The following is a 15,038-nucleotide window of genomic DNA, read 5'->3' on the forward strand; positions in this document are numbered from 1 at the left end:
TAGAGAGGAAGTGACTTTTTTCGCTGCACGCGCCGTCTATATTTATGGCGGGCAACTAAGCCCGCACCGCTTCTACGTTTATAATATCTTTGGATACGATCATTTTGCATATATTTATTCCTTTTCCTTGTCTTTTTTGTTTAGAAAACAAATTTTGTTTCACTAACAAAAAGGTTCCTGTAGTTCATAACTGTGATATCACTTCAATTTTTTGTGTAATAACACGTTTCCCACTTTTTCCACTTGTCCGGTCAGGTGACCGTCAGATTACCGGAAATCAGTCATCTGACGGTCACTCTCCCATCTCTAGCTTCACTTTACGTTTAGTTACTGGGGACTCCCGGAGGGCGCGTTGATTCGGGTATCAGTGACCCCTCTAAAATACATTGAGTTCAGAACTGTGAGAGGAATGCAGAGAATGTTCTAACCTCTCATATCCTCAATTTTATTGATATCGGTTTTTACAATACCTCGGTTTCAAATACTAAACGATTGATTGAAAATAGAGAAGTCTAGTATTCAGAAAATTCTATAAAAGTGCTTGAATTGAATTGTTGCGACATTAAATTTCACTATCATTTTACATTTTCTAAACTAGGTTAGAATCGACAGAATGGCCGAACTTGAAAAACAAACGGATTTGCGACTAGGACCTGATCCTCATGCCATTTATCCAATTCAAGTGCAATATTGTGGAAATTGTTCGCTTCCTATAGAGGTAAAATTAAATTTTATTGTTGAAATAAGATGGCAGTGGCATGATAAAAAAGATTTAAGAAACAGCTGATTTTTACATGAATGAAAATCGAAAAACTATATTGCTAGAAATTGTAATATACAGGGTGTATTTAGTGTGTGTTGAGAAATCGAAATAACTTGAGACATGTGGGGTATATTTCTACGAATTCGCTCTTCCTCCCAAATAAACAGTTTCTATTACGGCCATTTTTTTTTGTTGGATCCGTATTTCTTGAGATAGTTCCGTGTGTCTAGATAAAAAACACCCTGTATATAAAAAATCAAATCGTGAAGTTTTCATACATGCGTCTATTAGCAATTTGGTTAAAAATGTCTTAATTTCTCTTATGTTAAATAGAAAATAATATATTATGCCAAGCTACTTCCAATACAATTTTTGTAGGTAATTGGTTCATATGCAAGTTTTCATTTAAGATAAAAGTAACTGCTTTCAAATAGTCTATTATCTATATCATATAGGATATGAGACATGTATTTCGGAAATAAAGTGCAAGCCCCCTTAATTTTTTTACGCTTTTATTCTTTAAAACAGCGTAAACATGGACAAGATTTAGCAACAATGTACTCGAGGTGAAGCATTTTTGTTATTTGCTGAAGATATTAAAAAAGAAATGACAATTGAAATATTTCTCTAAACTATGACGAACGTCCAAACTATTCAATTTTTACATTCTCATTCATGAGAGTGTAATGTAATCTTTCAAATTTTCGATCTCTAGTTTTTAGCGGATCTTTACGTTACGGCACTCACAGAGTCCGAAAATCATAAAATTTTGTTGGTGTCTTTGTATGCCTATATCTATGGTTACCTGAATGTTGTAGCCACGCTAACTTTAAAAGGATTTGTCCAATCGAGTAAGCCTCCGATGCAATTCTTAAGGGTCCCAGAATAAAGGTTAACTTTGTTAACCAGATATTTCCAACAACAATTAAAAAATTTAGACCATTATCAAAATTTGAATTTTTTTCCCCTTCAAATTCTAGAAATTTTTGTGAAAATTTCATATAGATGGGTAGAAGACTTGACAATTATGTAACTGAAATTTTTAATTTTGATGAAAATTAGAAAAGTTATATACTTTTGAATGTTTTTAAAAGGTTCAGAAAAATAAAAAAATACTTTTTTGATAGATTAGGAAATTTCATTTAAATTCTTTAATAGAAATAAAATATATTTCTAAACTATTTCAATAACATTTTTCATTTAGACCTAAATACAAAAGTTTAGGCTTTTTCAAAATTTGTAAAACTTTTTAATGAGTTTTAGAAATTGTTGTCAAATTTTCTGGTACGCGACAAAAATACTTGCAAATATATTAATGACACTTTTAATTTCGATACAAATTAAAAGTTATATGCTTTTTCAAATTTTTCAAAAAAATCTGTACAAAAGTCTACCAGATATAACTTATATGTATTTCGAAACTATTTTCATGAAATTTGTTAATTTGACAAAAAATTCAAAAAGTTGGATCATTTAAAAAAATATGCAATTTCTGTTTTGAAGATATCTGGAAATTTAAAGCGTGCGTTATTTTTAGTAGATTGTAACAAGATTTACAAATTATGTTGAAGACATTTTCTAATAGGACACAAAATATCGAGCTCATCCTGGGCTCATTTATCCGCTCCTTAGTGTTTGCTGCATTCGTGGGCGGAAGGCTAGAGTTTTCCCTTATAGTGGTCCTAGGAGTGGGCTTTGCTATGGCTGAGAGGAAATAAACCAGCTTGGGTGGTGACAGCTCGATAGGTTTAGGCGGAGAAAACTCGATTGGTGAAGTACGCAGCGCCAGTAGGTCCTCTTCCCCTAAGGGATGAATATCTGCAGTTCCCGCAGATAGGCTCTGCAATTTGGAAGATGACGGGGATGTCTCCTCGGGCGGAAGATCGATGTCTAGGTCCCGCAACATTTCGGGGGGCATAAACTCTTCTTTCTCCAAGGTGGATAGATCTGTGGGCGAAGGATAACCCTCTAGGTCTGGTAGGACCTGATCAAGATTTGTGGGAAAGTTGATTATGCAGTCTTATCCGTGCATGCGGGGCTGTACAAGAATGGGCGAACCCTTTTCCCTAACTGCTCGTGAAAAAGTAGTAGACTTTCCACTGATGAATCAGTAGAATTGCTAGCTGTTGATTAAATAGTCCCTAGGTGGCGTGGCTTTTATATATAGTTTTGCATATCACTGACTTTCGAAAAAAGAACAGTTATTTGTTCTTATTGTAACGCACTCTTTTGGATTCGAAAGATCTTTGTTGTATTTTACATGGATCTATTAGGTGCGCAACTAAGTTCCCTCTGTTTGCCAATAAATGGCTCCAGCAGTAAGTGCTGATCGATTTTGACATTTAAAACGTCATAAACCAAGCTTAGACATATGTTAAAAAAACCGTATTGACCGTTTTTAGCATTTCTTCACGCGGACGGTACGTTGTTTCACTTAGAGCAGCATCTTCGCAAACTTTTTGGTGCTCTCTATCCGCTCCAGCTGCCATTTTCTTCGAATGGAAGAAGAAAATCAACACTTCCCGCAAATAACGATCATTTGTTATAAAATCAAATGTTTTCACACAACCAAAAGTATATGACGCCAAAATAAAATCACTTATGTGTCAACACGGTCTTTTTACCATATATCTAAGCTTAGTTTATGACGTTTTGAATGTCAAAATCGACCAGCACTAATGATATCCTCGAAGACCCTGAGCTCTTCGACAGAAGCGCTATTCGACACCTTTGCATTGGAGAGAACTATACATACCTGGGCGTGCCACGAAGCCGCATTCAGGGCGTAACATCTATAGATAATGCTCTCCGATGCAGATACAAACGTCTTATTCGATAGATTTGGTCCTCCGAACTGTCGGTGAGGAATAAAGTATCTGCAAGGAACATGCTTTTCGTCCCGGCAGTTCACCATTCATTTGGAGTGGTTCAATTGGCGGGAGAACCCGCGAATTGACAGGCGCGCCTGCACAGGCATAGCAGTCCACCAGCGCAGCCCTTCGATGGCCTGGATTAACTACCGGAAAGCTTTTATTTCAACCTCTTATAGACTTATCTGTCTGTTAGAAAGCTTGAAGATTCATCCACACATTATGAGATCCATACAGAGATTGATGCTCTTTGGAAAACCAGATTCACTATCTTATCCGGAAATTATCGTGTAAAAGCGAACAGCGCTACCTTCCAGAGGGGCGTCTTTCAGGGCGACACCATGAGCCCTCTGTTATTTTGCATTACACTTCTGTCACTACCTCTCGTACCCAAGCACCAGTTTGTGGATATGAGTGTTATAAGACAACTTGGCATTGGAGAGACCTATACGTACCTAGACGTGCCTGAGAGCCGCATTAAGGAAATAACATCAGTAAAGGAGTCACCCCAAAGCAGATACAAGAGTCTCCTTCGACAGATTTGGTCTGTCAATCTGTCGGCGTTGAACAGGGTATCTGTGACTAACATGCACTGCCGTCCCGGTGCTATGCTACTAGCTTGGGGTTGTTCCGTGGGTACAGCTTACGTAGTTACAAATTAAAGAGATTCTCTCCTAAAAATGGTCAGAAAACACTATGATTGGCAAAGAAACGTTCATTTCCAAAGTCGCGGAGCAGGTAGCTGAGTCCCGTGGCCTAAATCTTAACATTAGAAGTGAGCGAAGTGCTTTACTCCATCTAGATATTTTACTTATAAAAGCTCAAGTACAGAAGTCAAGGTTTGTAAAATTCCTAAAGCTGCTTGTCAAGAAAATGCAGAGAAACTTTTACAGAAATGTACAAAAACAGCCCTTGTCGAAGGAGCTAACTTTTGCTTTCCTCAGATCTTCCTGACTTATGTAAGGCACAAAGAGTTTCATTTTCGCTTGTCCGGATGGTCTCATTTCCACCATTACATATCATAACCGAATTTTACGTCAAAAAGTTCCCATTGATAGGTACAGAGCGTATCTTTCACACGCTGAGTATCTAGAACCCATGCTATCCAGGTGTCCCACTCACGCGGAAACGACGTATATCTACAGACACAATGCGTGATGAACGCTCAGGGGAAGATAGAGTCAATTGTCCAAAATGAGAAGTGTCAAATTTTTTGGAACAGGTCAGGTTCAACGTGCATTTGAGCGGTTGAGCCGCATCTTCAACTGGGGTTGCCTTTCGTTGGTCCCATGAACTTTCAATATTCTTCCGAAGCATAATTTAAAAAATAGACTTATTTTTCATTAGCTTAAAAAAATATCCGATCTATATATTTGGTCTCTAGAAAACAGGTGCATTTTTTGAAAGAGAATCTGACCTTATTAACAAATGTCATGAAACTACGAAACACCTTGTATTAGTTTTCATTAGAATAAATAAATTTGCTCACGAAATATGTGACTTGTAATTTTGGTTTAACAATTTCAATTACATTCTTATTTATTGCAGTTTTTGTGTAACTTTTAAATACTACTCATTTTGAAGTACCCGACATTCTTTTTGAATAACTTTCTTTGTTCCTCAAGTCATTCCTTTATTTTCCTATCTAATATGACTATTCTCTGAATATTTGCTGTCGAGGTGTTAGTAAAAGCAATATAATTATTATTGACGTTTCATATTGCTATTTTCATCGATACCTGCTACATTATTATTAAAAAGGTTAAAGCGGCCGGTATTACCCGACTCCCCCTATTATTTTGTTTTTCAAACATCTACTTGGGTGAACCCGGTTTTACATCATAGCCATAGATTAAGTCAAGTGACTGATGATATAAGGACGTTATAAGTTAATTTAATGCGATGCTTGAAACCTCCTGCGATGATGTTGTAGGTATATAGTTACGAGCATGGTGTAGTTTGGAGCTGTCCCTTACCGCTGCCATACTCAAGCAGCGGCCATGAGTATTGGAGGTGACAATAGTCACATCTGGATGCTTGATTAGAACTACTATCCGCTAATACACATGTTTTTAGTCGCTTGCTTCCTGATAGTCGAGAAAGTTTCTTACAATGCAACAGGTGTTCAATAAAATTGCCTTCTAAGCTGCTGCTAATACCCTACAGATACTTTCAGATGGTGCTGGATACCCTAAAGATGGTGCTGGATACCCTAAAGATGGTGCTGTAAAGCGCGTCATATCGTTTGCTGTTAAAATAGTCTCACAACTGTATAACTCGTGACTTACACCGTTTTTTTACATCTACAACGTATGCTGGATACCCTTAGATTCAGGAATACCTAGATATTTATATGACTTGCCCGCAGCTATTGTCTCGATGTCATCTTCGAACACCTTGCCAACGCAAAATGCACATTCGTCAGGTACTTGTTTGTACCAGAAGTTGTACACCATGTCTGGACCTGGAGCTTTCCAGTAATTTGCCGTTTTGAAGACCGCTGAAACATCTAGAGGTGTGATGTTTGTCAGCTGCATTTTAAGGCTGTTGCTTGCACTTGCTTTCTCCAGTTTAAACCACGCACTGTCCAAATTGCATCTGTTCATTTTTCCTCAAACACTCGACCAGTCGTTAGTCATGATACAAGATCTCGAAAACCTGGAAGACCTAGAAAAGTCATGGAATTAAAAAAAAGTGTTTAATAAACCTCAAAAAGTCATGGAATTAAAAAAATACGGATAAACCTGGAAAAGTCATGTAATATTGAAAAAAATGACTGGAACTTTTTTAATGGTCTCTATTTCAAAGTCTTATTAATTTAGTATTTTCTAACGAATTTTTTGTTTGAAAATTAAAAAAGAAAACTTAATGAAAGGCAAATATCAGGTAAACTGTAAGAATTAAGGGCATGCTCTGCGCGAATTACACAACTAAACCAGGCTCCACTTATAATTTTTTTTGTCCACATAGAAAAAATAAACTTGAAATAAATAGGAAATAATTTGGAAATTGTAAATAAATATAAAATGATAGTGTGTGGCCATGCACAGAGTTGAGAGGAGAAAATTTTTTTATAAAATAATAATATAATATTATAATATGGAGCGTGATCGACCGATGCTCTGCTGATGCAATCTTATGGTCAGCTATTCACTAGGAGGAATGATCTTATGATCTTTCAGTGCAGGATGAGGTCCACTCGAGGCCCTGAGGCGCAACTTTGCTTAGGTCCCCTGGAAATAAATCGGGTAAAAAGAAGGATTATAATATTTTACAAAAATGGAAAACTGCTATTTTTGTTTTGATTAAAAAAAAATTAAATCTAACCTCAAAATTTGTTAATTACAATCTAACAGTCAAAAAAATGTGCAATTCTTGTATAGAAGTCACACATATACTTTTCTTTTTTTGTAATTTTAAATACTTTGAGAACCAATATGCATGTAAGCAATATTGCAGATGAAAATATTCTTATGACGTAACATGGCGTTAATTTACTCTCAGCTTACTTATTATTTAATACTTTTTCAATTAAAATGATGAAAATATTATGATTGACTAAAATGACCTTGAGACGTGATATATAGCCCGTTACAGTGCGGCATTTTAAAAAAAGCAGGGGTGAATGCAAGGGGGATTTTGAGAGTTCTCCCCCCCCCCTAATGTGAACAAAATTGTTTCATTTTAATTTTAACATTATCTAAAATTTGAACGGATCACTTGTACCGCACGTGCAAATATTTGGTATCTTTTAGTAAAAACTGCTGCTGTGTCAATAGGCTGACAGTACTGCTATAATCTTAATTTTATTATTATGCAATACCGTATTAACTCATACGCATGCAAAAATGTATGGTTGATTAGAATATCCTTAACTACAGGAGATCGACAGACATCCGTTTGGCTCAATCCCAAGATCTCATTACCTGCAGCTATTTTCTGACGTACGTAATCCTGTGGACTCAAGAGTATGGGTGATAACCTACGGTTTATTACCAGTAATTGGCCGGTTACAAGAACGACGTAGCCCTTTTCTTATAGAGGGGAAATAAGTAGTAAATTTTTTACGAAATACTGAATTTTTCTACCTAAAAAGACGAATTTTAAACAAAACAGTTAAAGTTTGAACCAAAAAGGGCGACTTTTAAACAATATTGTTGAATTTGTAACCAATCAGTTGCATTTTTATGTAAGAAAGATGCGATTTCTACTAAGACATCAATTTTTTAACCGCAAAGACATATTTTCGAACAACCCAGTGGGCACAAAACTATGAAAATCCCAAGAACGTGCTTGGGACGTTTTAGGATGTCTTATGTCAGTCCAATCAACGTCTCTAAGACGTCCAATGTCCTAAAGATGACCTGAGGACATCTTAAAGACATAGACGATCTCGGGAAATTTTTCCTACTGGCATTAGACGTTTTAAGAGCATCCCTGAGATGTACAAAAGACATGTTAGAAAAGAGGTCTTAGGGATGTCCCAAAGACGTCTCTAGGACATCCTTAATTTTTTTGCCTACTGGGAATAGTTAAATTTTCGTCCAAAAAGAATAACTTTTTAACAAAATTATTGAATTTTCAAACAAATAGCAAAATGTATAGCTAACTATATATTCCTATTAAGGAAGCAACTACAGAACAAAAAGATAAATATGAATAAAAGGAAAATAAATTACTAAAAAGAGTATTATATCATTTTTCCATATTCAATGTCTCATTTTATTTGTCAACATTTTTCCCTGACAAGTATATCATTAAACAACGCTTTATTCAGGCTTGCTACAATATCCCAATTTCTAAAGTTTTCTATGTATAAAACCAACCATACACCTAGAAGATTAGTAATATTAATGCGAAAAAAATTTGTTTCTAAATATATTTTAAACATTTTTTACTTAGTGTTTGAAATCCAAACAATAAATTTGAAACCTTTAAGCAATGAATTTTTAATTAAAATTATGAGCCTTCAACCAAAATATGAATTTTCAACAAAATAGATAGTTGAATTTTCCACCTAAAAGATTAATTTTCTACCAAAAAGACTCGTTTTCAACAAAGTATATGAATTTTCATCTAAAAATATTAATTCACAACAAAAATTATAATAGTTTAAATGTTAGAAAAATAAATGTTTAAACACGAAAAAAACAAATTTTTAAGAAAATAGTTTGTTTTTCCACAAAAAAATGATACTTGAACCAAAAATAGAAGAATTAAATTTTTAGATAAAAGATAATTAAATTTACATACCAAAACTAGAATAGTTCAACTTGCAGGTAGAAAAGCAAGTATTATACAAAAAAAAGTTCCCCCTCCAATCGTCCCCATGGATTACAGCTGGTTTAGAGTAAGATTGATTGTTTTTATACAGGCATCAGACCTACCAGAAGTATTTACACTATTTCACAGTTTAAAAAAATGAAACTAATTTAGCACTATTTGGAAAAATATCACACTAACACTATTTTTTTACAATTAACCGCTAATCTGCCCAAGTTCAATTTCTAAAATTTTAAACATTATTAATTGAATTGTTATATTTTTCAATTCTGACATCATTCAGTTTACAATGCGTTATTCGAAAATCTTTTACTTTAAAAATAATAATTGAACAATAATTGATTTGTCAAAACGATTCTAAATCCGTTCAAATTTATGAATTTCTAGATTTTAGCGTTCAAAATTAAACCTATTTATTTTGAAAGTCTTAGTCATTAAAAAAAATGTAGACATCCTATTGAAATTTTACAAACTAATTTTAACTTAAACATAACTTCATAATAATTTATTTGTAATTAAAGGCTTTTAATAAATTTAAAATATTCTTTCAGCCTAGAATATTTATATTTCAATCCATGCAATTTAAAATTTTAAAATTTAGAACAAAAAATAATTATTTAATATTTAGCAATATTTGAGAATTTATTTATGACGAATGAATTAAAACCAAGTGTTAAAAATTAAACAATTTCAAACTGAACTGTTTGAGAAAGAAAGCCTTAAATCGTTAAAATTTCGAAGAGCTTTTAAATTTCACACGTTTCAATTTTGATTGTTATTTTTTTTTAATGTTTAATTTTAAAGCGAAATTGTTAATTTTTAGTGCTTAAATAGCAAATGAACACTTATTATTAGTAAAAAAAAATTGAGTAATTTTAAGAGGTATTTAGAAGTTTTAAGGAGATTCAAAGCTAATTAAAAACTTTAAAAAATTTCACATAATTCAAACAAAGTTTGTACCGACAAGATTCTGCTGTTCGTACCAATTTCGGTGCAAATAGCCACATCATAATTTAAAACAAATTGTAGATTTTTGAAGATTTATAAAAAAGTTAGAAACTTTTGAAGATTTGTGAAAGGCTTCAAAAGAATAAAAACATTTTCATAAGATTCCTAGAAAAATTGGAAACAATTTTTCATTTTGGAATGTTATTTTTAAAAAATATTCAAAAAGAGTTTAAAAGATTTCCAACATTTTTAAAAATAAATCTGAAAGGTTTTAAGACATTTTTTTCAGTTTGCGGGATTTTCTTGAAAAAAAAGAAACTCTGTTTATTTCAAAAGATATTTAGAAGTCCTTAACAATTTTCAAAAATAATTGTAACGTTGAATAAATTTAAAACAAACTGATAGGTTTGTCAACATTTTGAAAGAAAGTTTTAAAGCTTTTCAAAGATATTTTTAGTTTAAAAGAATTTAATTTTTCAATTTCTAACGTTGCTAGCAAAAAATTGTTCAAAATAATACAATTGTGAAAATTTTAAGGTTCATTTATTCTTTAATCTAGAATATTCAAAATTGTAACGTGGATTTATAGTTTTAGAATTAAATCTGAATCTTTTAGCTTATTCATTTAAAACATTTCTAAATTTTTGCAGTTTATCTAAATATTTAATTGAAATGTGTTAGTACCTTTAATTTTTACGTATACATTATTAAGCTATTAAATACAACATTTTTGAATAAAAAAACTTTTAATCTTTATTTTTAAAAGTTTAAAATTCAAGAGTTCTATTCGGAGTGCTTTAATTTGTAGATTATTTTCTATTACTGAAAATGTAGAAAGTTTATCTTACGAGTTTGAATTTTTTCATTTTATTAAGCGTGAAATATGTTTGCGAACCGAAAAAAACCCGGGAAGTGGCCGGGAATTTTTTTCCAGTTGAAGATTCCTAATGTTACTTGAAAATGCAGCTGCTTGGTTGAAAATTAATTTATAAAGTGAAAATTCAGCTGTCATATTTTTAGTTCAAAATTTGATCTTTGGCAGTTCAAAATTCCACTATTTGACTCAGAATTTGTCTTTGTATATTACAAACTCCACTATTTAATTAGAATATCACGCATTTTGTTAAAAAATCGATATTTTTGTAGAAAATCATCTGTTTCTTTGAAAGTTAATCACTTTGTTGAAAAATTCTTTTTTTAGTTTACAAATTATCTTTCAGGTTGGAAATGAAATTACATGGTAGAAAATTAAGCTCTTTTGTTAAAAATTATTTTTATTTCTTCAAGATTTATCATTTTAATTATAAATTAATTTCTTATGTTAAAAAATCGCTATTCAACTGAAAACTTCTTTTTTCTTTAAATGGAAAGACATTTTTTTTGCCGAAACCGAAACTTTTTTTTTGAAATTTTTTTTAACTGAGAAGGTAACTATTATTCTAGTTGAATATTCCATAATTTTGATTATAAATTCATCTCTTTGCTTGACCATTTATTTTTTAGCTATAAATACAATTATTCAATTTTTTATTGATAATTTATTGTTTTTAGTAAAGATCAAATATGTTGTTGAAAATTCAACTGTTTAAGTTGTAGATTGATTGTTTTATAAAAAAACTCAATTTCATTGTTTAAAATTCAGCTATTCCAGTTGAAGATTTATAATTTTAGTTGAAAATTAATTAATTTTGCTATTTTTTTCTGTGTTGTTTTGTTACTTATTGAAATTATGAATAGAAAATATAGCCTTTTAAAAAGCTAATTGACTCATCTAAAGAGATAGAATAGTTCTATCTCTTCCTATACCTCAACTTCTATCTTTTTCAATCTTTCTGCTCCCAGAAAGGCCCTTAGAAAAACTGTCCCGATCTGCCCTTGTCTGTAATTCTTTACTTCTCAACACTGATAATTCCCTATAAATTGACAGCAAGTAGGCCTGGTAGAATCGGGGCGATTCATTTTATCGGGAATGCAACCGCCTTGAGATAGTTGAAATTCAATAGCACAGCTGGCCCTTCCGTGGCAAAATGTGGCAAAACAATAAACTGTCAACCAAAAATTGAATAATTATATTTGTTGCAAAAAAATAAATGTTCAAGCAAAAAGATAAATTTTTAATTAAAATGATGGAATATTCAACTGGAATAAAAGTTACCTTCTCAGTTAAAAAAAAGTTTAATAAAAAAAGAAACAAAATTTCAAAAAAATAGTTCCAGTTTCGGCAAAAAACTTCTTTCCATTTAAAGAAAAAACAAGTTTTCAATTGAATAGCGATTTTTCAACACAATAAATTAATTTGTAATTAAAATGATAAATCTTGAATAAATAAAAATAATTTTTAAAAAAGAGCTTAATTTCCAACCATGTAATTTCATTTCCAAACTGAAAGATGTTTTTTTACTGAAATGATAAATATTTGGATAGAATACTTAATTTATAAACAAATGACGATTTTTTTAACAAAGAGATTAACTTTCAAAGAAAAAGATTTTCTACAAAAATATCGATTTTTTAACAAAATTCGTGAATTTCTAATGAAATAGTCGAGTTTTTGATAAATAAAGATAAATTATCAGTTGAATCGTATAATTTTAAACTAACAAAAATCAAATGTTCAACTAAAAATATGGCAGCTAAATTTTCACTTTATAAATTAATTTTCAACCAAGCAGCTGCATTTTCAACTAAAATTACGAATATTCAACTGGAAAAAATTCCCGGTCACTTCCCGCGTTTTTTTCGGTTCGCAAACATTTTTCACCCTCAATGAAATAAAAAAATTCAAACTCACAAGCTAAACTTTTTACATTTTCAGTAATAGAAAATAATCTACAAATTAAAGCACTCAGAATGGAACTCTTGAATTTTACTCTTTTGAAATTGAAGATTAAAAATTTTTTTTATTCAAAAATTTTGTATTTCGAGGTGTCCTAACGATAGGATGCCAATGCACGCGATCGACTAGATGATACTTAACCAAAAATATAAACAATAAAAAGCTAACGAAGAAGTAAAGAACTAGAAAGTTTTAGATCGCAGAATTGAACAAGATGGAGCTAGAAGTTGGCCAAAACTAGAAGATGCTCGCTCGCTCCATCAAAACATTAAAGTGCTATCTCGAGCGAGTCAAGCATGATTATAATCTAAACGCGAGAAGTGGCAAACTTCATGCTTTGCTCGCCCGAGATAGCACTTTCATGATTTGATGAAGCGAGTGAGCACCTTTTAGTTTTGGCCAACTTCTAGTCTGATTTGCTCAATTACGCGAGCAAGACTTTCTAGCGGTAACTTTTCGGTTAGATTTTTATTGCTTTTATTTTTAGTTAAGTACCGTCACGTCGTGTCGCGTGCGTTGGCACTCTACCGTTAGGACGCCTCGATTTCATTGCTTTAAAATTTTCTTTCAAAATATTGACAAATCTATCAGTTATTTTAAATTTATTCAACGTTATAATTATTTTTCAGATTTGTTTAGAACTTCTAAATATCTTTTGAAATAAACAGAGTTTTTTTAATTTAAAGAAAATCCCGCAAATTGAAAAAAAAGATCTTAAAACCTTTCAGATTTATTTTTAAAAATGTTGAAAATCTTTTTAATTCTTTTTGAATAATTTTTAAAAATATCATTCCAAAATGAAAAATTGTTTCCAATTTTTCTAGGAATCTTATGAAAATGTTTTTATTCTTTTAAAGCCTTTCACAATTCTTAAAAAGTTTATAATTTTTTTTATAAATCTGCAAAAATATACAATTTGTTTTTAATTAGCTTTGAATCTCCTCAAAACTTCTAAATACCTCTTGAAATTACTCAATTTTTTCTACTAATAATAAGTGTTCAATAGCTATTTAAGCACGAAAAATTAACACTTTCACTTAAAAATTAAACATTAAAAAAAAAATCAAAATTGAAACGTGTAAAATTTAAATGCTCTTAGAAATTTTAACGATTTAAGGCTTTCTTTCTTAAAAAGTTCAATTTCAAATTGTTTAATTTTTAATACATGGTTTTAATTCATTCGTCATAAATAAATACTCAAACATTGCTCAATATTAAACAATTATTTTTTGTTCTCAATTAAAAAATTAAAAATTGAATCGATTGAAAATTAAATGTTCTAAGCTGAAAAAATGTTTTAAATTTACTAAAAGCCTTTAATTACAAATAAATTATTATGAAGTTATGTTTAAGTTAAAATTAGTTTGTAAAATTTCAATCGGATGTTTCCATTTTTGTAATGACTAAGACTTTCGAAATAAATAGGTTTAATTTTTAACGGTAAAATCTGGAAATTCCTAATTTTAAAAAGATTTAGAATCATTGTCACAAATCAATTATTGTTTTATTTTAAAAATATTTACATTTGAAATTGATAAACTAACAACGGGTTTTCTCAAACATTAGAAGTGCAAGATTTTCGAATTACGTATTGCAAACTTAATGTCATAATTGAAAAATGTAACAATTCAACTAATAATTTTGAAAAGTTTGGAAATAGAACTTGAATATATTTTTCTTCTAACTATTTGTAAAATTCTCAGTAAAAAAATAAATTCACTGTCATTTATAGGTCCAGCAGCCACCCTGTACATATATGGTTTAGAAGTTTAAAACGTATGTATTTTCTTGAAAATTCGTCTTCTCTGGTATAAAATTAATCCTTTTGTTCTTCTTGACTCCTTCTACCCTTACCTGCACTCTAATATCTCGAAAAAGATTTGTTTTTTCCACTTCTCCTGTTTCACTCTCCACCTTTAATCTCTTGACTACTGTGTTATTTTTCCTCTTTGCCCTTTCTTCCCCTTCTAATCTTCTTTCGATCTCACTGAGTTTTTTCTTCAATCTTTCATTCTCACTTCGGACGTTCTTTTCATTCCCTTGAACTATTTCCTCATTTTCTGTTTTTTCCCCGATATGCTCATTCCTAATTTCTAGACTGGATACCCGCTCTTCCAACTGCTTTATTTCTCTAGATCTCTGTTCGTCAACCTCTTTGTGTCTATTCTCAATGCTCTTTAGCTTACCTTTTTTTGTCATTCGTCCAGACTTTTGTTCGAACCCGCGTTGCCTAGTTTGTTAAGGCGCTATAAATTTGAGGGCCTTCCCCGTTGCTTGCCCGTACCTGAATTCGCTACCCTCCCCACCCGGGTCGACTTCTCGGCACTTTCATCACCGC

General features: G+C 31.5%; 1 protein-coding gene across 4 annotated transcripts in view; it reads left to right on the forward strand.

Annotated features, from left to right (window-relative positions):
• Positions 1 to 369: 369 nt before the first annotated feature.
• The window catches only part of LOC117174646 (density-regulated protein homolog), a 71,219-nt gene continuing 56,550 nt past the window's right edge, over positions 370 to 15,038 (forward strand). The window contains exon 1 of one of the 4 annotated variants that reach the window (XM_033363930.1): positions 370 to 718. In XM_033363930.1, coding sequence (XP_033219821.1) covers positions 614 to 718 — 105 coding nt within the window. In that variant the 5' untranslated portion in view covers positions 370 to 613. The remainder of the gene's footprint in view (positions 719 to 15,038) is intronic. The other 3 variants (XM_033363936.1, XM_033363945.1, XM_033363953.1) reach the window with 3 other exon arrangements.

This window comes from Belonocnema kinseyi, chromosome 1, assembly GCF_010883055.1.
Source record: "Belonocnema kinseyi isolate 2016_QV_RU_SX_M_011 chromosome 1, B_treatae_v1, whole genome shotgun sequence".
NCBI lineage: Eukaryota > Metazoa > Arthropoda > Insecta > Hymenoptera > Cynipidae > Belonocnema > Belonocnema kinseyi.